The sequence below is a fragment of the Sander vitreus genome, chromosome 14, assembly GCF_031162955.1.
Source record: "Sander vitreus isolate 19-12246 chromosome 14, sanVit1, whole genome shotgun sequence".
Classification (NCBI taxonomy): Eukaryota; Metazoa; Chordata; class Actinopteri; order Perciformes; family Percidae; genus Sander; species Sander vitreus.
In genome coordinates, this window is record NC_135868.1 from 24,572,115 (window position 1) to 24,592,071 (window position 19,957).

Consider the following 19,957-nt stretch of genomic DNA (forward strand, 5'->3'; position numbering starts at 1 on the left):
GCTTGAGAAGGCCTGAATGAGCTGCATAGCCAAACTCCCCTACAGGATCCCAGACAGGAAGTGTGGAGAGTGATTCCAGGAAGCCACATCTGTTAGCACAATTACGCCCCCAGTTCTCAGTTCCTCTGAGAAGAATGGCCTCTCTCAGTTAAGTTAACCCTGTTTTCAGGATTTGCAGTATGAACCCTGTTCTGCACATATACATGGTTCAAATCCCGCTGGGAAAACATGGCCAGCAACTTCTATTCTGTCCAAGTGCTCTTGAGCAAGATGCTGAACCCCTCTCTGCTACAGTAGATGTGATCTGTTTACATTACATAAGTTAAATTTGACTTCTTATATCAAAGAACTGGTGCAGTATTACTTACCATGTCTCCCGGAGATCCTTTTTCACCTTTTTTACCGGATTCCCCCTACAACAACCACAGCAACATCATTAATATTATAATTTCAAAATTGTATATTACAATTTATCAATATTAGATCTTAAAGGGGAATCATTTTTTAACATACACCCTTTTTTCCAATGCATTTGTGCCTAAGTGGCTAAGTGAACTTTGAAATTGCTCCAGTATTGAGCTACAACCCTGTAACCGGCATCCGCTAACCGGACTGCACTGTAATCCTATGAAAGAAATGTGCACCGTAGTTTGTTATTGCCACTGGCTAAGATTGGTTGTGTGACTGACTGATTATAGAGAGATGGTGAAGTCTGGTTCTGAAATCTTGCGAGGTGACTTAGCGAAAGACAGCAGCGTGGAACAATGTGTGTTTATAGTATAGAACACAAGCAGAGAGAGAAGAGTTCCAGGGATTTTGTTGTTTTGGAGTAGAGACAGCGTAACTTTGTGTTTCCCAATTTTGCTTAAGAAATGTCGAGCTAAACTTCACGCAGCATCATAGACCTTACCTTTGGATGCCGACAGGCTGAAGTTGACGTGCTGCAGCTACAAATGGATCCTAACACTCGCGTCCGTACACAGCGCCTTGCAGACCATCACTGCCCGTCTACAGTGAGCAGTTTGACTGCCGATGGCTCCTGCCAGCCAAAGATGAGAAATAAACCTGTACCAAAGCACATTTTCCTAAAGAACAATGCTGTTCCAAGAGTGGAGAGCTGCAGACAGACCGGAGTTAAGCAATTGCTATTAGCTAAAGTTACTGTGTTTACCTGGCCTCAGTAAGTTACACATGAAAGGATGGCAGGTTCCATCTTTCCATAATGGAGTCAGACACTTATATAATAACAACCCAAGTCTGTCAGTGGCAAAAAAAACAGCACTTTAAATGGACATATACTTTGACGTTGCGCAATTCCGGTTTGTTTCTGCTGGTTACATCATTCTTGCTCAATACTGGACCAATTTCAAAGATCTTTGTTCACATTTGTCACAAATACCAAAATTCCCCTCGATTACCTGGGCAAATCAGATAAATGCACTCAGATTATACTCACAGTGACACCTTTTGGTCCTGGCGTGCCAGGAGTGCCTTCATCCCCTTGAATTCCCTATATAATATAGATTGAACAACATTTTATCAGTGCAGTTTATTGACCTGGGACCTTCCACAAGTGTTACCCAGTAATATACTGCAGGCCAACTGGGGGACTGCTGAGTCAGAGGTAAATGAATGTAAGAAATCTAACTGACCAACTAAGACCCCTGAAACCCCAAAAAAGAAACAGTTGGCAGTGGTAAAAGTTCCCCCCCCCCACCTCCATGGGAGAACCTTGAACTTTCACCCCTAACCTCACTTTCATTCTTTTCTCAAGAAACCAAAAAATGTGTCCTATGATATTCACTTGCAAGCCATCTTTCTTTTTATCACTGCTTTTGTTTTCATGAGGTATTTTTCTAGAAGTTTTTTTTCCATTTAAATGATATACACCGCAGTGATAAAGCTGTTGGCTTGACTGATATTTGAAGCCATAACTTTCACTTGCTTACGCAGCACAGTCCTAATCAGAACACTTATGTGTTGTAATGAATAATTGGCTCAATAGGCTTCAATAGGCCCCTTTATGAAAGACATTTTGAAATGTCACGGAGAAAACACACAGGTGTGAATAATCAAAAATAACAATGGCTCACTGTCACCCTGCCACGGCTCACTGGGACACTTGAATAGAAGTGAGCAACCGTTAATCAAATTGATAGCACCTGTGCTGCTGTGAAGTGGGCCTATTATACTGTAAGATGAAGTAGGTCAGCTGTCTTCCACATTCAGGCTAGAAGCCTGCTGGCAACATTTTTTTTTTTTTTTTTTATCACTGCTTAATCTAAAAGATGTATTATTGCTATTATTATTTTTAAACCATTTTGGAGCAGAAAAAAAAACCAAAAAAAACATCACAACAAAAGACAGCCTGGCATAGTTTTGCCTAACAGGCTACAGTTGCAATGGCTAACGAGGGAGCAAGCAATTGCTAGCTTACACAATTTAACCAACTTTGTTGCGTTCAAGTCTGTCTGTGTCTCTGTCATAGTTATAGCTGTGATGCAGTTACGTCTGTCAGTGACGCCGGCAGCCGTAATCATGTACGCCACTGTGCGTGCATTGTTTTTCTGCGAGACATGCAACGCATCTAATGATAACAATGCGTAAATGCGCACAGGATGCGACAGGAGCTCTGTTCGGCTCTCTGCTCTGTTCACAGTAATAATGTTTTCATTAATTATACGTTATTTCACCAACAACACATGCACGATTAATCAGTTCATTTTCATGACTCAATCTGTAGATAAACTGGTTGCTGGACGCTGAGTAACGCTGAACCCACGGATGGAGCTAGAAATTTGTTGGAATAAAAAACTGTCATGACCTGGTCATTACGATATGATAAAAGTACGCTAAGAGCAACCTCTCATACACACTGAATATTATGTTGTTGTTTTTTTACATACTATGAAATAGAATCCTGCCGACGCCACTGACGTCCGTGACTCATTTTTTTATTTTTTATTTTTTATTTAACCTTTATTTAACCAGGTAGGCCGATGAGAACAGGTTCTCATTTGCAACGGCGACCTGGCTAAGGAAAGAGTGAGCGTGCAAGACAACATACAGTTTTACATTCAATACAATACAGGAGTACAGAATACAATATGCTACATAAAGGCTACATAAAGTGCAGATTAAGTAGGCATTACAAAGCTGGCACAAACGTGTGGTGTAAGTAAGCCGAAGGATGTGCAAAAGTGATATGGTGACAACACAGTATACATTAATAGACAGTCTGTATCACCGCTTAAAGGGACAAAATATAGATATTGCAAATTGTGCACCAGTTAGTGATTTAGAACAGTTATAACGCAATTTGCATAGATTGACAGTCTATTTTAAACCGGTCCATGGAAGCCATTGAGATAACTTTTCTTATAACTAACCCTAACCAAGTAGTTTTGTTTCCTAAAGCTTACCAAGTACCTAGTGTTGTTTCACAACTCAACCCAGTGTTTAAAATGGCGACAGTTTCATAACTTTAAATAGAACGGTCACATGTTAGGGTGACATGATTACCACGTGTCTCAAACTGCCACCGTGTGACCGTTTTGCAATGCCCAATCATTTGTTTAGGTATAATGAGGTGTTGACTGCTATATACCAGGTCAGTCTCTAATGGGGCAATCATTCCCTCCAGTCCTGGGTTTGAGCTGCCTGTCACAGTCCATGGCCAAACCTGAGCCAGCGCCCCCTGCCTTCACCCCCGTCCTGGCTCTTGCACCAACTGATGTTTCATCCAAGGGAAAGTCAACCAAACTGCCCCCTTTTTTTACCAGGCTGAGTGGTAATTGTCCAGAAAAACATATATACGATGCCGACTTGTCAGAACAAGTGCGTATCTGAGATCAGTGCCAATAACACAATGAATAAAGATATACCTTTTGTCCAGCTAGACCTGGCAGTCCTGGATTACCAGCCCGCCCCGCTTCACCCTGTTTACAAAAAAAGATACAGATGAAAACATAGACATTTGCACAAGGGCTGCAAAACCCTGACTGAATTCAACAACAACAAAAATATCATTCTTACTTTGTCTCCTTTGTCTCCAGATAAGCCGTCAATACCTGGCACACCACCAAGTCCCTGTCAGAAGATCGGAAACACATCATTAATACCAGGATGTGAACTTTCACTATAAGATTCAAAGTATTAATGAAATCCTCCACATGTCCAGGTTCACGAGTTCCACACCTTCTCTCCTTTTTGTCCAGGAGCACCTGTCAACCCTACGCTGCCTGAATCACCCTGTAAACAGAAGGCAAGTTATTGACTTTGACTGTTCCATAACACACATGCATGCAGGATGGCCGGTAATGCAGGCGACGATGGCGTGCTGTCAGAATATCAACCTGGTAGCGTCACAGAACATGGTTTAGTGAGGGTTGGAGGATTAATGTAGAGGCAAATGTCAAGAGGTGAATGAATGGACTTGATTAACCGAACAGTCATACAAACATTTGGACAAAAGATGGGGCGTTAATATTACACACAACACAAAGAGTTACACAAGTCAAGATACACAAACACACATAGAAACTTTGGTAACACTTTACTTGAAGGTATCTACATAAGAGTGACATGACACTGTCATGACAAACTAACCCTAACCATAACTTGTCATGACAAAAACCCAATTAAACACTAAACACTAACAAAAACACTTAATAAAAGAAACGTTATGTCATATATGTTTATGACTTGTTTATGTTTATGACACGTTCATGACAGTGTCATGTCGCTCTTATGAAGATACCTTCAAGTAAAGTGTAACCGAAACTTTTGAGTAAATGTTTGGGAGCCAGAATATGCTAACAGCTGTCATCTGCTTCACCAAGACCCACTATGGTCTGGTCGCACATCCAACCAAAGAGTCAAGGAACAATGGTTTTTCCCACTTGTCTTTCTTCACAGGCGTTGCACTTTTGGTTTGTACACTGATGTCACACGCTATGCCAAGCAATCCCCTTTAGAGATCGAAAACTGGACTGAGTGAAAAGCAATGGCGGGTAAATTACACGGTACCATGAGGCCTTGCCAACCGCAAGACTTCACAAGCCACTTTACAAGTCACAGAAGGTGGACCTTTAATTACTTAGGGAGCTTGTATCATTTTAACGCACGTCATTTCTTTCATCGCAGAGATTGGGAGGGAGGGCGGCCCCCGCTCTGCTGCGAATCTATAACCAAGAAGACATTATCTATATCAACACTGTTATGCAGGGAATTGCCTGTTCCCGTCGCCTAAAGATGCAATTAGAAGCAATCAAAGCCGGATGAATTCACTCCCCACCACCACCATGCCACTCGATGACCGAGCCATTTTTAACCACAGCTTGGGGTGGGCTTACGTCATGTTTTTTTGCATCGGCTTTAGAAAAATTTACGGCGACAAATTGCAGCCTTCCCCGGGAGAAAGTGAAGACAGATGCTCACGCAGGAAGTTGGAAATAGCAAAAGCAACAGGGATGCCCTGCATTAAAGTTTGATTTAATGCAGTTTTATCAAACCAGCATGGTTTCCAGCAGTAAGAACTACAAAATGAAAATGCACTCGTCATGAAATGAGTCCTGCTGTCTGTCTGACTGTTACTGACTGTTTTTTTTTAACACTGTACTTACACCTGTTTTATCCAAAAGAATAACACATGCATTCTCCAAACTATCACACCCAAAGTAAAATAACACACGTGCGAAGACCACGTCTCATCTTCCAGACCACTTGTGGCCATTTTTAACCGTCCCTCTCGGGACAGCTTGAATGATGCACACTGAGGATTTTGCTTCAAGGAATAAATTATACTATGAGCGTCCCAGCTGGCACTGCCAGGCAGCAGAGAGGCTGTGATTTGGACAGACTGGGTGGGCGTCTGCGTGGGCCTGCCCTCTCTGCTACACATCCTCTGTGGTAACCTGTCCCTCTAATTCTGACAATAACAGCTGTTTTCCTAGCCACTCCCTGACAGAAATGTAAGTTGAATAAAATTAAATAAATATCTAAAATAGCATATAAAAGAAACATAAAATGAGAGATAGGAACAAAAGGAAGATATAACATCAGAGAGAAAGAAATCAGAAAACTGTGTCTAAGATGTACATGCATATGAAATATGCACGGAGACAAAAGGTGAACATGATGCTCATGCAGCATCAGGAAGAATAGGCGTACTTACCTTCTCACCTCTGTCACCTTTGACAGAGTTTACATTGCCCTGCAAATAATTCATCGACAAGGATCAATTATTATCGAGGCGGGAAAATAAAAGCAGAGATAATAGCTGGAAGGCATGCAATCTGAAATAGATGAAATATGTATGATAGCTACCGAAAACTCTAAACAGTACTGAACATGATGTGTTGAAACGTAATCATTTAGCTATTTTCTATCCATTGAAATCAAAACTACGCTTGTTATTGTGCACACTTTAAGTTTTTCATACAGTTTCTCCTTTTTCTCCTCTGATTCCAGGCGATCCGATGGCGCCCTTAAGGCCAGTGTCACCCTAAAAAAAAACGCATGTTCACACAATAAAAAAAAAAGTAGAACAAACAGCTCTGGAACATAATGAAACTGTAGTCTTTTCACACACAGACAAGTACTTAAAGGCAACGTTAGATGACCTTTTCACCCTTAGGACCTGCAACACCAGGTGGACCAGTATCTCCCTGTGAGAAATGGAAAGAAAGACGTCTTTCGAAAGCCATTTAAGAAAAGGATTCCCACTCATCTGTGAAATAATACACAGGAATGAAGTCTGGTAAAATCCGGTGGCTTTACCTTATCTCCTGCAGGGCACGAACAGTTCACTTCAGGGCCTCTCTGCTGCTCCACAGCAGTAGGTGTCGGAGTGGGGATCTCCATAGGGGTGGCCTCTGTAACCACTTTCTTAGGGCACTGAAATTATATGATCAAACCAAATAACTATCAGGAGTATCCGATGAGCATTGAGCCACTCTGGCTTGACAATAAATGGCTTTCAGGCAATGTCACTCAACGTATAGTGGCCAATGCTAAATATGTCTTTTAGCTGTGTAAATATCTACATTAATGTTAGCAAATGAAAGTATTAACAAATTATACAAATATGACTTTTGATCCATCCACAATGGCCATTTCAAACAAGGCCACTCCCATTCAGGAGACAGGAAGTGTATACCGTTTCATACCATTGGCGCAGCTTGTAATGCGCCATCTTTAGTTACAGAGAATCTTTGGTGAGATCCCAAAACACACCTGCAATTACCACTTATCGCCATAGGTGCCGCCAAAGAGAATGAAACGGAGATCTTCGAGATTGTAACTTTAGAGTTAAAATAGTTAGAAATTTGGTAAATGAACTGATATTCTTGCCAGGATTTAGATGAAAAGATCAATACTCTCATCAGTCTCATGTCTATGCCCTAAGAATGGCGCTTAGCTTAGCGTTTATCTTAGTAATTAGCTTAGCTTAACATAAAGACTGGCTGCAGGGAAAAAATAGTATTCAGTTGCTTTACAAAATGAGCCTGGTGGTTGGCTACAGTAGGTAACAAAGCCAAAAGCTGAACCTTCATGTTAACCTAGCTTTGTTTTTTGGGGGGGGGTTTAAGTTCCATTAGAAACTAGCTTGGGATACAGTAGTAAGTAACCTGCAGTTAGAAACAAATCGTTTATACTCACAGGACCATTGGGTATATCACAACAGGTTTCCAGCTCTGCATGCTTGGAATTGCAGTAAATCATCATCCTCTGGAGGTCAAACTGCACGGACAAAGACACACAATTGATGAACATATCAACCTCCAGACAATAACATTTGTTTTCACACATCCCAATATCTCTAGAGTGGAGGGTATTGGGAAATTTAAAATCTCTCATAATGCTTTGTGTATTAAACTACCACATATGCGGGGCAAAGAACTCACATCGATAGGGACACTGTCATAAAGCCTCTTCCCAATCACTGTCTTCCCCTGGATATCAATGTCCTCCCTGTCTCCAATGGGCAGAGTCTGGATGTGTTTGCAGTCCAGGTACAGAGACACAGACTTGGCCTCCACGCTGAGGGCGATCTTGTGCCAGTTGCGGTCAAACAGGTTGTCGACTTCAGGGTTCTTGAACACAGCTCGGACGGCGTCTTTTGTCAGGCCAACAGCATTGTACTCCACCGCCTTGTTCTCACCATCCACGCGGATGGACACCTGACAAGTCGGAGGCGGGACAACGTTAACGATAGGAGTGGGAAAGTACAGGCAGTCAAGTTCATTGGTGGAATGGGACTAAGTACAGTTACTCAAGTACTGTACTGAAGTACATTTTTGAGCTACTTGTACTTTGTTCCCCAAACAAATATATTATGATGATTATATTTATTATTATAGCATAAGCTAATACTTTATTAATCCCAAGGTTGGAAATTCACATGCTTCTCAATATAATATATATATAACAAATAATAGTAAATTAGATAAAAATATTAAATGCACATATTAATTGATCAATAATTATATATATATAATGAGTACTTTTGGTACTTTAAGTATATTTTGATACACTGTGACAGGGCTGTAGTACTTGAGTCCGGACTCGAGTCCACCTTTTTGTCTTTCACTTGTCTTGCTCTCGTGCATTGTTGGACTTGGAATTGTCTTGGACTCTTGGCTATTGAGAACAGGTCAAGTTGCAAGTATGCGGCTTCGCCGTCCAAACAAAGACGAAAGGACGGTGTTTTTCGAATTTTTTCACCCTGGGACCCGGTTTCAAAAAAGTGCGTCTTCAGGCAGTGCGTTTACAGGATTCGTTTGGGCCAAAACGATGCAAAACGTGCATTTGCACCAAAAAGCGTTTCCGTGTGGATGGCCCCTTAGTTTGATGTTAGAGGATAGATCATTCTTGTTTACAGATCCATCTTCACTCCTTAATCACTATGTTATAGTATTGCATTGAAAAGACAATATTGTCTATTTTGGTCTTGAACAAGACTCGATTTGCTCTGGACTCGGTTTTGACTTGGTCTCAATTGCCTTTGGACTTGGTCTTGACTTGGACTCGATTAAGTTGGTCTTGACTACAGCCCTGCATTGTGGTATTACTTTAAAAAAGTATTACTTTTACTTAGGTAAAAGTACTTTCGACAACTAGTCAAGATGTGAAGAATTACAGAGATCAGAAAACCTAGTTTTCTGTGGAGGCAAACTATGAAAGTAAATAATTGAGCTGATTTAGGGTAGAAAGTTTAGTAATGTTGTCTCAAGTCTTTGCTTTAACATGAAAAATGATGGTACAACTTATAGTATTACAAGTGACATTCCATTTGAAATTAATGATCAGGCTTGACAGATGTAATTCAATTAATTAATTAATAATAATTAATTTCAAAAGGATCTGAAAAGTCAGTGAACTAAGTTGGCCTTGTAATTGGACCAAATCCAAACACAGAGTAATAGTCACAGTCATTACTATTTACATTGGGCTGACCCACCTGTGGGATTCCGTATTTGTCAAAAACCTGCCAGAGGTACCAATCTTCACGTCGTGAGGTTTTCCTGAATTTGAATGTCGTCACGAAGGCATATTCATCTGGCAACCCTTGAGGAAACACGTCTCTACAGGGTAAAGGCACATTGTTATTGCTGACATAAACCATGCTTTATTTTACGTATGTCATGAACACAGAGTCACAGTTTAGACTTTTATGCACAAACACCTATAACCGCTTTGTCCATCTACAGTTCCTTCTCTCCGAAGCAGAGTGACATTGCATTATTTGTATTATGAACAAAACATTTGCATACAGTATTACATTTTAATATCCACTGTAAGACGTGCTGATAAAACTGTTTGACAATCTTTTATCCATTTTGAGGTGAATTAAACTTGGCATGTTATAGTGTTATAGTCTTATACACTTTGCATATTTTCAGTAGGGGTCCAACAGCAAATTATTGCCCTGGATTCCCCAACACACTTACCAAAGTGGAGCAAAGAGGGGAATCCTTTGTTGTCACTATAATCCATCCATAAGCAACACAATGACAGAATGTATGACTATTTCGGTCATGGGTTTAATGCTTTTCATACACTTTCTGTAATAAAATATCTAAAAGCAAAAAACCTATCAGATGGGGGACCCTGGGACGAAATCGTATCAAATGGGGTTCTGTGGTGTAATTTGTTTTGGTTTAGGGGTTTGGGTTTGGGAACCACTGCCCTAACAGGTTTCTCTGGCCATAACTTTAAGTCACAACTTTACAAAATGTGCAGCTTATTGTTTGCAGTAAAGGGTGGTCACTTACTCTGTTTGCTGCACAATGGGCATGGTGCCAAGGCGAACGTAAGAACTTTGGCCTTCATCAACTCTGGTTCCCAGAATATCTCTCACATTAAAGTACTCCATCAGGTCGAACCCTGCAGCAACACAATAAAATAGCCAAGTTGGACTCAAGTCTCTCTCACACACACACACACACACACACACACACACACACACACACACACACATGAATGAGCACCCAAGGCTCTTAAGTCTTGAGGTTGACTTTGTCAGATTTCTTGGGGTATACTGAGGTTTAATTGGGTCAGTCCCTACAGGGACTGACCCAATTAAACCTACAGCCACTGTGTTTGTGGCTTTTTGGAGGAAGATTAAAATCACGGAATAACTGAAATTAACATTCGTTTGATTTGCTGCCAGAGGAGAGAAAAAAAACTACTTTCCATCACTGTTAGTGTCCGCTGTTAGTATAAGTCTGAGAGTGTGCGCACGTGTGTGAACGTTGCCCTGCAGCTTGTGATTTGAAGTGGTGTAACCACAGGTCATATTTAGGGGGTTATGTTCGGATACTCCCTTGTGCAGCAAATAAGCGCTGTAGCTATGGCAATGCCAACAGGATGAGTTGTTGTAATGCTGCCAGTTTGTCCAGCAGATCTCACTGAAAGCTGGTGGTTATGTTGTGTGTGTGCATTGAGCTCTCCCGAAAGCAGACTGTGCCATTACCGAGCTAACAGGATGAGGACAGCCACAACGTATTGCATGCCTGCATGGCATTTCAGTAATGCAACTAAATCTATGAGATGTAAGGTTTCCGGTGGGAATATTGACACCAGCGCACTAATCTTCCAAAGAGGAAACCGGAACATTAAGGTGGTAATGTGAGAGCCTGGCAAAAGCTTAGTAGAGGTCATTAGAAATAGCCTGGAAACAGGTGGTAAGACGCACAGGCTGCCACTGTGCTGTTAGCAACAGAGTAAAAAATACATTAAAAACAAAAGCCATTTTTACAGACTGAATAACTGACGGGATTTGTCATCCGCCACAGCTACTATGTATGTCAGTAGTGTCTCAGGTGCACTGTTAGTGATAACGGATTACTATGCATTCACCACAGGGGGAGGGTTTCACTGTGCTGGTCTGTACATGAATAAAATATTTTTGGGTGGACATTTCTCATACACCTCCACTCATTTATTCACTGGCATCTTTAACAGTTACCTCTACTGGTCAGTAAACGGTGCTGTTTCTGCTTCTGATTTTACTTAAAGCTATAGTGCGTAGTTTCTGTCTCCCCCATGACAAATTCTAAGTAATGACAACAACACTGTCGGCGCATCCACATGACGCAAGCGTTTGGTGATCGCGCACCACGCCTACCACTCCTCCACACAGTTGCTAGGAGCCAAGGAGGACACATAGGATTAAAAAAACATGATGGACTCTTCAGAAGAGGTAATTATCTTCACTCAAGCTTCTGTGCGCCAAAATCGCCGGACAACACCATTTTGTAAACGTAGCCATACTGACAAAAATACAGAGAGAGTTTTGTGGAGCAGATTTGTAGCATTAGCTTTGTATCAACTAATTTGGCAATGGCTTAAATGTAACTGACATTTATTAATATAAAATAGTTAAAAGCCTTAAAGCTTTAAATACACAAGCAGTTTGCCCATTTGTCCTTCAATCTTTGTATCTTGCCAATTGCTGTACAAAGTGCAGTTATTTGTATTTAATGTTCTTTTATATGTTATCAGCAGCATAGTTTTTTATAGCATGACTAAATGCTTGTTTTTACAGTGGTGGTTCTCAACCATTTCAAACAGAGGGGCCAGGCTGAGGCCACATGCGATTTTAGGCAAGTGTTACATACCACCAACCCTCAATAGGTTAGGTTCTACAGAAGACTACAAATACACATAAAACAATAAACAACAATCCTCTCTTTGGGGATAGTAGTGGGGTTAAAAATGTCTGAAAATATTTGCCACAGTTAGGGGGGGGGCAGAGGGGGGGTCGAGTCTTAATATTATGGGGGCACTGGCCACCCCCTAGAACCACCACTGTGTTTTTGGCAAGACTAATGCCAAAGCATAGAGACTACAATCTCAATCAGGAGAACTAGCATATCCGAAGGTGTCAGAACTATTATTGTAGCTGTGTTCTCTAAAACTACCTGTGCAGTCTTTAGTTCTTCCCATTAAAACCAAAGGACACACTTTGCAAAAACACAACATCGCAAGCAGATCACATGCAGCCAATTGAAAAACAAGACTATTGAAATTTGCTGATAGAAGCCTGGTGTAAAAGGGCTTGGCTTATTTTTGAATCAGAGCAGAAGTCTAGTATTTCTACAATGACAAGTAATAATAATTTGTGAAAAAGTCAAGTGATGCTATACAGAGGGATGTTTTGTTGCTCATCAGTGTCGCTGAAGGGTTTGCTCGAGGAAGCCGAGCAGCTGTGAGTTTTGCTGGCCTTGATTGTCGTCGTCACCATGCTCGCATCGTGCACATTCGCTCACCGCGCCGCTTCTGTGGCTGTTTTGGGGCCATCTTATCGCAGAGCTGTAATTTGGACTGGCAGTGAATAGCGTATAATCAACTGAAAAAGTTATTTTGGACAGCCAAAAAAACTAACCGATGGGGTGATCTGCGGGAAAAGCCAGATGAGTTCACTGACTGGGAAAAGGCAAATGCACACACACAGCATTCTTTTGATCAGAGCAGATGGCAACAGTTGTGCAGTGCAGTTGATAGTGAGCGCATGAGCCGCAAAGATGCTCTGCAGCCTCTCGTGTGTGCTCAGTATCCTGAGGGGTCGGACTAGACAGCCCATGATAAACACAAGTCTGACTCAAACCACAGTTCTCTTGGCTGTCAAATCAGCGGCAAATAAGCTGCTGGTGTAGTGACGATAAATACTGTTTGTCTAGTACTTCTCTGTATGTAGAGAAAATCTTTATGTGCTTAACCGAAATCTGAAGAAAAAAAAAACACTTTACTCAAATGAGTTTGACAATGTATGTCTTAAAGCGAGGTCACAGCACAGTTACAGACTTACTGCATTTTGGGAAAACCCTTCAGACCTCAGACCGCTGTTTAAAACAGCGGTCTAGGGCCCAATGCAGGTTTGGCCTCTCAGATCTGATTATGACACAACTGTCGCTACCCTGTAAGTCGAGAAAAAAAACCTAAAACATTCCTGATACTTTCTCTCAATGTGCCAACATCCAAAGTAAAATGAAAACTACACTTTTGCTTTGAACCTGCTGCTGCTTCTTCAAATGCTCCTGGTGGTCCTTTGACCTAATGTTGGAACCGTTATAATACAGAGAGCCATTTCTAAAGTTACACCATGGCAGTATCTAAGGATTTAAAATGATTATAGTAGTGACTTGTACCTCTTAGGGAGCACCGTTTCATTTGTGGTGCTGGTTGCTAAATGTAAGATGAGTCTAAATCAGTGCAGTGTGTACAGTATATTTATGGTGAATTCACAATAACCTAGCTTTTGGTTACAAGAAAACATGTTCTCATATAATTTACCAGTGGGACAGGGGAAAGATAAACAAAACACAGCCCAAAATGATTTATTCCAATTAGAGTGCTTACAGCACATCTGACAAAGTGGCACATCTGCCTAAGAAAACATCAGTGGGTTTCAGTAATTTATCTCAAGTTTGTTCCAATTCCTGTGCGCTTTAGAGGAAAAGCCATAATTAGCATAATTAGCACTTGCTCGATGGCGATTATCTGATATTATGTCTCGGCAGTGGGAAGTGATGCTGTCAGCTGTGATCAGAAGCACATACTAATACTCTATGCTGCCAAATAACCCCTGATTGGATGTTCTTTATCTTCGACCGAAAAGTCACTTCAACTTGTAGACACAACTTTTGAGAGTGTAGGAAGTTGTGATATCAAATGTCAAGCATTTCTCTAACAGCGGAGGCAACACTAACACAGCTTCAGCGATGTAAAGTAACTAATAGTACTCAACTCGACTCATTTTTGGTACCAGGTGCATTATTGAGTTCCTTTTCCCCTAGAGATAATACTCTGTCAATGTAGGCGGGACTCTTAGTTGACCATCATAGCGATGGCGTGTAAAACTGCCGTGACATCATCTTTAACGGCAATGCTCCATTCTCGCTGGATTCTTTCATCACATCACATCTGCTCTAGCAATTGACCATGAAGTGGTTTTGGAGGCTGCCATTTTATTAAATCTGGGTCAAGTCAATAAAATAAATGTTATTGACAGTAGTTGGGCTATTTGAAAATGGCGTGTTGGTGCAGGATGTCGCGCTTGTAATGGTTCTCTCTGACCAATCAGTGGTCTCCAGTGTTTTAACTCCATCTTCTAGTATCGGCTCAGCTCACTTGGAATTTCGACAGATGTGGTACCAAAAAAAAAGTACCAGGCACCATGTACTATCCACGAGTTTGCCAATGGAAGCTCACAAAGAAACGGTTCCAACAGTCAAATCGAGTCGAAATGCGGCATAAGTACATTTACTCAAGATGTGTACTTAAGTATCATTTTAATGTACTCGTGTTATACTTGAGTACATCCATTACTGTATATTCTCCCTAACACTAAATACCACTCTACCACATTTCAGAGGGAAATTGTGTACTATCCACTTACGTTTTAACAACCAATAGTACAGTATAATTGATGTATAACAATACAAAACGTTGACACAACAATACAATACAAAGACATTTGATTCTTGCCAAATTTTGTTGTATTTATTATCTAAATTATTTTGGCTCCGTGGTTTGCACAGCAGCCTTATAGCAGAGATTATTTCACAGACAAACTGAATCTGCAGTCTGTGTTGAGTTTGCGTATTATGTCTGCATGGATTTCCTCCAGGTTCTCTGGTTTCCTCCCTCAGCCCAAAGCCATGCAGGTAGATGAATTACAGTAGAAACACTAACTGGCCTGTGATAGACATGTTACTTGTCGAAAGTGTACCCTGCCAATCATCCAATGCATGCTGGGATAAGTTCCAGCCTCCCACAACCCCGAAAATGATCAGTGGGTTAAAAAAAATGGATGGATGGATCATTTGGTTTGTGGAATAATTATTCCTTTCTATATTTAAAATGTATTTCTCCTTGGAAAGCCAACTTCCATCATGAAATAATGATGCTTCAAAAATGTCACTGGTTTGGGTATCAGTGACTTTTAGTGACCCATAAAGGCTGAAATGTTGACTACATTTCTACTACTATTTGGCGGGGAAATACCTGGATACTGGCACAAAAGAGTCCATCAGCAGAGTGTCAGTAATTTGCTATGGAAAACCCATCTCAGTTGACACATATTATCGGGTATCATTGTGCCAACCAAATTTGTTAAGAGTCAAACTTTCTAAAACAGTCTTCGGCCCTCTAACATCTCTCTTTCCATTAAGTTCAACATAGCAGGAGTCTAAACAGTCATGCCAGTGCATCTGTTTTTTCTCTCAGTGTGATGGATGTGGGTGGGAGACATAGACAGGAACTCAGATCCCCCAAAAGACACTTATAACAACATCCGACCTTTCTGGTTAAATGCTATTCAAGAGTTCTGAGAAACCTTTAGCACAGCAGCTTGGAATATATGAAAAAAAAAAAATGGCAGAGGACTAGGTATGTGCGCCACTTGGTAGATGACTAGTTCAAGCGCTGGACTTAAAAATCACAGCTGCATTTAAAGGAACATTTCAGTGTGTTAGCGAGTTTTTCCAACTTAAGGAATAGTTTGACATTTTGGGAAATACTCTTATTGCGCCTTCTTGCTGAGAGTTAGAGGACAAGATCAATGTTTGTATAATAAATATGAAGCTATCACTAACAGACAGCTAGCTTGTTGTTTTTAATCTTCTTTGCACACCAAGTCCATATTTTTCATCCGAAATTGCTGCACATTTAAAATTGAGTATGACTTCAAGTTGTCTCAATCATGTTCACACACCGACTAAGAAACTTTAGATTTTCTGTGTTTTGTCGCATTCTTTAATAGCCTTTAGAAAGTTATTTGACCACTCAGAACCACCGTACATGCAAATGTCATCATCCAAAATGACATCTGATAAGCGGATTCACTTCGTCTCCCAGCACAAAGCACTTTACGACAAACAAAGGAAAAAAATACAGAAATGCGGAATTTAAACATAGATTGTGGCAGGTGATTGAAGAACAGCTTGGAATCGGGGATGATAGGCACTGATTGCAAAACAAAGGATCTACAAAAGATTAGACAGTAGTGCTTGTTCTCTAGGTAGCTACAGCTACACAATACCTTCTGGCTAATGCCATTCATTCATTAGCCCTGTTTAAGACTAGCGCTATCCAAGTGAAGAAGTGAGAGGAAAATGGGACTTTGGGATCAACTTTCACAAAAAGGACTGTAATTTGGTATTCAGTGTGATTGATTACACAAGTCAAGCAGATTTGAAGGGTCTAGAATTTGATTTTCATATTATATATGGAAATAGGTAGAAGTCAATGGCTGCCTGGAACCGTAGACAAAATGCATCTAAAACACAGCAGCTTGGTTTTGCAAGTGTATTGGTTTTTTTTAATAATGGCAGCATAAAACAAGACAGAAAAGTAGCACTTTCCAAGTCATGAATAAAACCAATTTGGTTTCCAATCACATAGAAATGGAGGAAATTATGAGTGGAAACTTTCTAAATCTTTGCATTTGAAAACATTTTCTCTTCATGTAAACATGCTGAATGTGGGAGAGTAGGAAATGCTTTGAAAAACAAAGAGCTGACTTTGTGGTGTATTGCCAGCGCTACATGTTGCCGTTAGAAAAGCAGCAGTTTGCACATACCTGGAACCTCTTCAAGACCATAACTGGTGCTGTTGGGCTTAAACCGATCAGGTTGAACCTTCATGTTTGGACACAGGACATCTGAGGACAGAGGATAATAGTTTAGTTTGACACGCTGTAAATCAGGATATGATGATCTTTTTGGGAGCACAGGGTAGGCAAAGAACTGTTCAAACACTTGTATTGGTAACCTTACTGTTAGAAACCATGTGTTGGTTTATGACAATAAGCAATCATTCTGAAACTTTATTAAAGGTCTAGTGTATATCGAAGACGTTTAATTTCCGGGATTGTTCAGGTGCCGCCGGAAATTCCGCCGGATTTCCCTCATTTCAGCCAGATGTCCGTCACCTTCCGCTTTCTTTGTGTTGTAATTCTAAGGACTGAGGACTATGGTTAACTGTTCCTCAGATCTCTGCAGGTAAATCCAGACAGCTAGCTAGACTATCTGTCCAATCTAAGTTTTCTGTTGCACGACTAAAACAACCTTTGAATGTACACGTTCCATCAAAACAAGTTTCTTCCTGAGGCTATTTTTCAGAGGCACTGTTGCTCTGTCTGGCGCTTAGGGCGCCCAAGACTATTGTGATTGGTTTAAAGAAATGCCAATAAATCAGAGCATGTTTTTCTACCATCCCAGAATGCTGTGTGGACTAGCCAGACCCTTCTCCGCAGCGGTGTGGTGGAAGGTCTGACAATGTGAAACTATTGGTAACCCCACTGTTAGAAATCATGTGTTGCAATCATTCTGAAATTGTATGAAGGGTCAGATGAAAAAGGTGTGAATTGTTGGATTGTTTTAGGAAATGGTGATCTCATTGTAACACAGCCTTTGGACTGATATTTGATCTGAAGAGCACTGGCGCAGACAGACTGCCCTCCATCTCTCCTGTCTGACGTCTGGAGAGTGGAGTGTGTGGCTCTATAAGAGCAGGAGGCCCCTCCACAGGCCCAAAGATCAGTAACAGTTTTATATTTCCACACCCATTCATGGTGTTGACAGTGAGAAAGGCAACACCGCCAGGTTGAGTTTTTATTGGCAGGAGGGGTATTTTCTATTTGTGTCAAGATGTCAGTTTCACTACTGAAGAATGCAGATATGGATCCCGTTTAGTTTATTAGATGTAAACATTAGAGTTGAGATTGACATCTTTAAAAGGGTCAGTTCACCTAAATTACCAAAAAATATTTTGTCACGTGGAAGTGGTGAGTCAAGGTTGCTGTCAAAATCTTAGACGCCTTAGCAGCATGGCTGTATGGAATGGCAATGTCGGTGGGTTCCCCACTCTGGCCCAGACTAAAATATCTCAACTATTGGAAAGATTGCCAAGGAATTTGCTAGGGACATCCATATCCACCTTGGGCTGAATTTTAATGACTTTTGCTTTTCATCTAGCGCCATCATCAGGTCAAAAATTCACTTTACCCAATACTTTGATTTATAACCAAATACCTGCAAAACCAACCCGTTCTCACTCCCCAACTTTTGGTCAGTGACCCTCAATGTCTGATACCAAGGCACAAAGCTCCATTGAGTGTCTATATGAAATGCACCAGGCATTCAACTAACTTCAATGTTAACTCATCCGCTGCAATATTAGACGCTTAGAGCAACTGCTCGACCGCAGTGCTGTGAGATGACGTAGTACAAAGAGAGACAAAGTGTAGGGAGGATGTCGGGGTGAATGGATGGGTCAAACAAACACAGGACTTTTACCCAGGAGGCCGCTGTTCGTGTCCGGGGTGAGAAACAAAAAAATCAATGTTGACTTATTTGAAGTTAACTTACTGTACTTACGTAACGCACTTAACTAACATAACGTACGTTATGTTATGTAGCCAACAGACTTATTTAAACCCAAACCACGATCTTTGCCTAAACCTAACCAAGTAGTTCTGTTTGAATCCACAATGTTAACCACGTGTTGAATCGGACTGACCCGCACGTTGAAAAATGGGTACCCAGAGCGTTAAACACTGACGCCAAAGGGTCCTGACCAAGCAGCCATATATGACGAGTTGGGAGTAAGAATGTGTTGGGGAAATTTAATGATAGAGGTGCCCAAATTCTTTCACATGAAGGGCCAAAATGTATCTGGATACATTAAGACTACCGTAATTCTTGCCATTCTCCATAGATAAAACGTACGTATGTAATTTAAATGGGAAGTTTACCAGCACTGTGTATTACATTGCCGTTAAACTCAGAATACGTACTTTTTAACTGCACAAAAAGTACGTTTCGTAGTCATTACTTTTAAAATAAGAGGAGAATAAGCATGAGCATGTCAAATCCATGGTGGGCCAAAACAAATAGAGCACGGGCCAAACTTGGCCCGAGGGCCCCAAATTGGACAGCCTTGCATTAGCAGCATTAGCAACACCTGTGAGTTTATCATGTGACAGCGAAAACGCGAAAGGCGGAGCAGTATGTCCTGTATGTCCCTTACCGGTTAACGTATTTCAAGATGGCGCATGAATATGGAGCGTCTACCCCAGTTCATGTGAATGCAAATGTAACATTTCAAGCCAAAAGGAATACTTGGAATTGATGGTGGTGGTAAATATTCATGAAAAAGTTTGTGAACGGGAAACACAGATTTAGATAATGAACAACTAAACACGTTACACACTGGACCTTTAAGCTCAATGCATTGCTCTGCCTTACAGAGCTGCTAGCATGGCTATAGACCCTTAGCCTTGTCTAAATGTAGTTTCTCAATGTGAGCACAATAAACACAATTTCTATTACCTACATTGCATTTGAGTTTTGTATGAAATCTGGGTAAATAAAAACCAAAACTATCTGCATGTCTAGATACCACAAGAGGCAAGTGAAAGGACATGTTTTTTTTGTCATTTGGGTGA

The 19,957-nt window shown here is 40.9% G+C and overlaps 1 protein-coding gene across 2 annotated transcripts in view; it reads right to left on the minus strand.

Moving 5' to 3' along the window:
- Nucleotides 1-19,957, minus strand: part of col22a1 (collagen, type XXII, alpha 1) — an 86,465-nt gene that overhangs the window by 57,750 nt on the left and 8,758 nt on the right. Inside the window, exons 4-17 of one of the 2 annotated variants that reach the window (XM_078267858.1) lie at nucleotides 17,090-17,170; nucleotides 10,278-10,389; nucleotides 9,464-9,587; nucleotides 7,908-8,183; nucleotides 7,663-7,743; nucleotides 6,781-6,897; nucleotides 6,624-6,668; nucleotides 6,443-6,505; nucleotides 6,176-6,214; nucleotides 4,198-4,251; nucleotides 4,036-4,089; nucleotides 3,885-3,938; nucleotides 1,457-1,510; nucleotides 369-413 (exon numbers count right to left, since the gene is read on the minus strand). In XM_078267858.1, the coding sequence (XP_078123984.1) occupies nucleotides 369-413; nucleotides 1,457-1,510; nucleotides 3,885-3,938; nucleotides 4,036-4,089; nucleotides 4,198-4,251; nucleotides 6,176-6,214; nucleotides 6,443-6,505; nucleotides 6,624-6,668; nucleotides 6,781-6,897; nucleotides 7,663-7,743; nucleotides 7,908-8,183; nucleotides 9,464-9,587; nucleotides 10,278-10,389; nucleotides 17,090-17,170 (1,199 nt within the window). The remainder of the gene's footprint in view (nucleotides 1-368; nucleotides 414-1,456; nucleotides 1,511-3,884; nucleotides 3,939-4,035; nucleotides 4,090-4,197; nucleotides 4,252-6,175; nucleotides 6,215-6,442; nucleotides 6,506-6,623; nucleotides 6,669-6,780; nucleotides 6,898-7,662; nucleotides 7,744-7,907; nucleotides 8,184-9,463; nucleotides 9,588-10,277; nucleotides 10,390-17,089; nucleotides 17,171-19,957) is intronic. The other variant, XM_078267859.1, reaches the window with a different exon arrangement.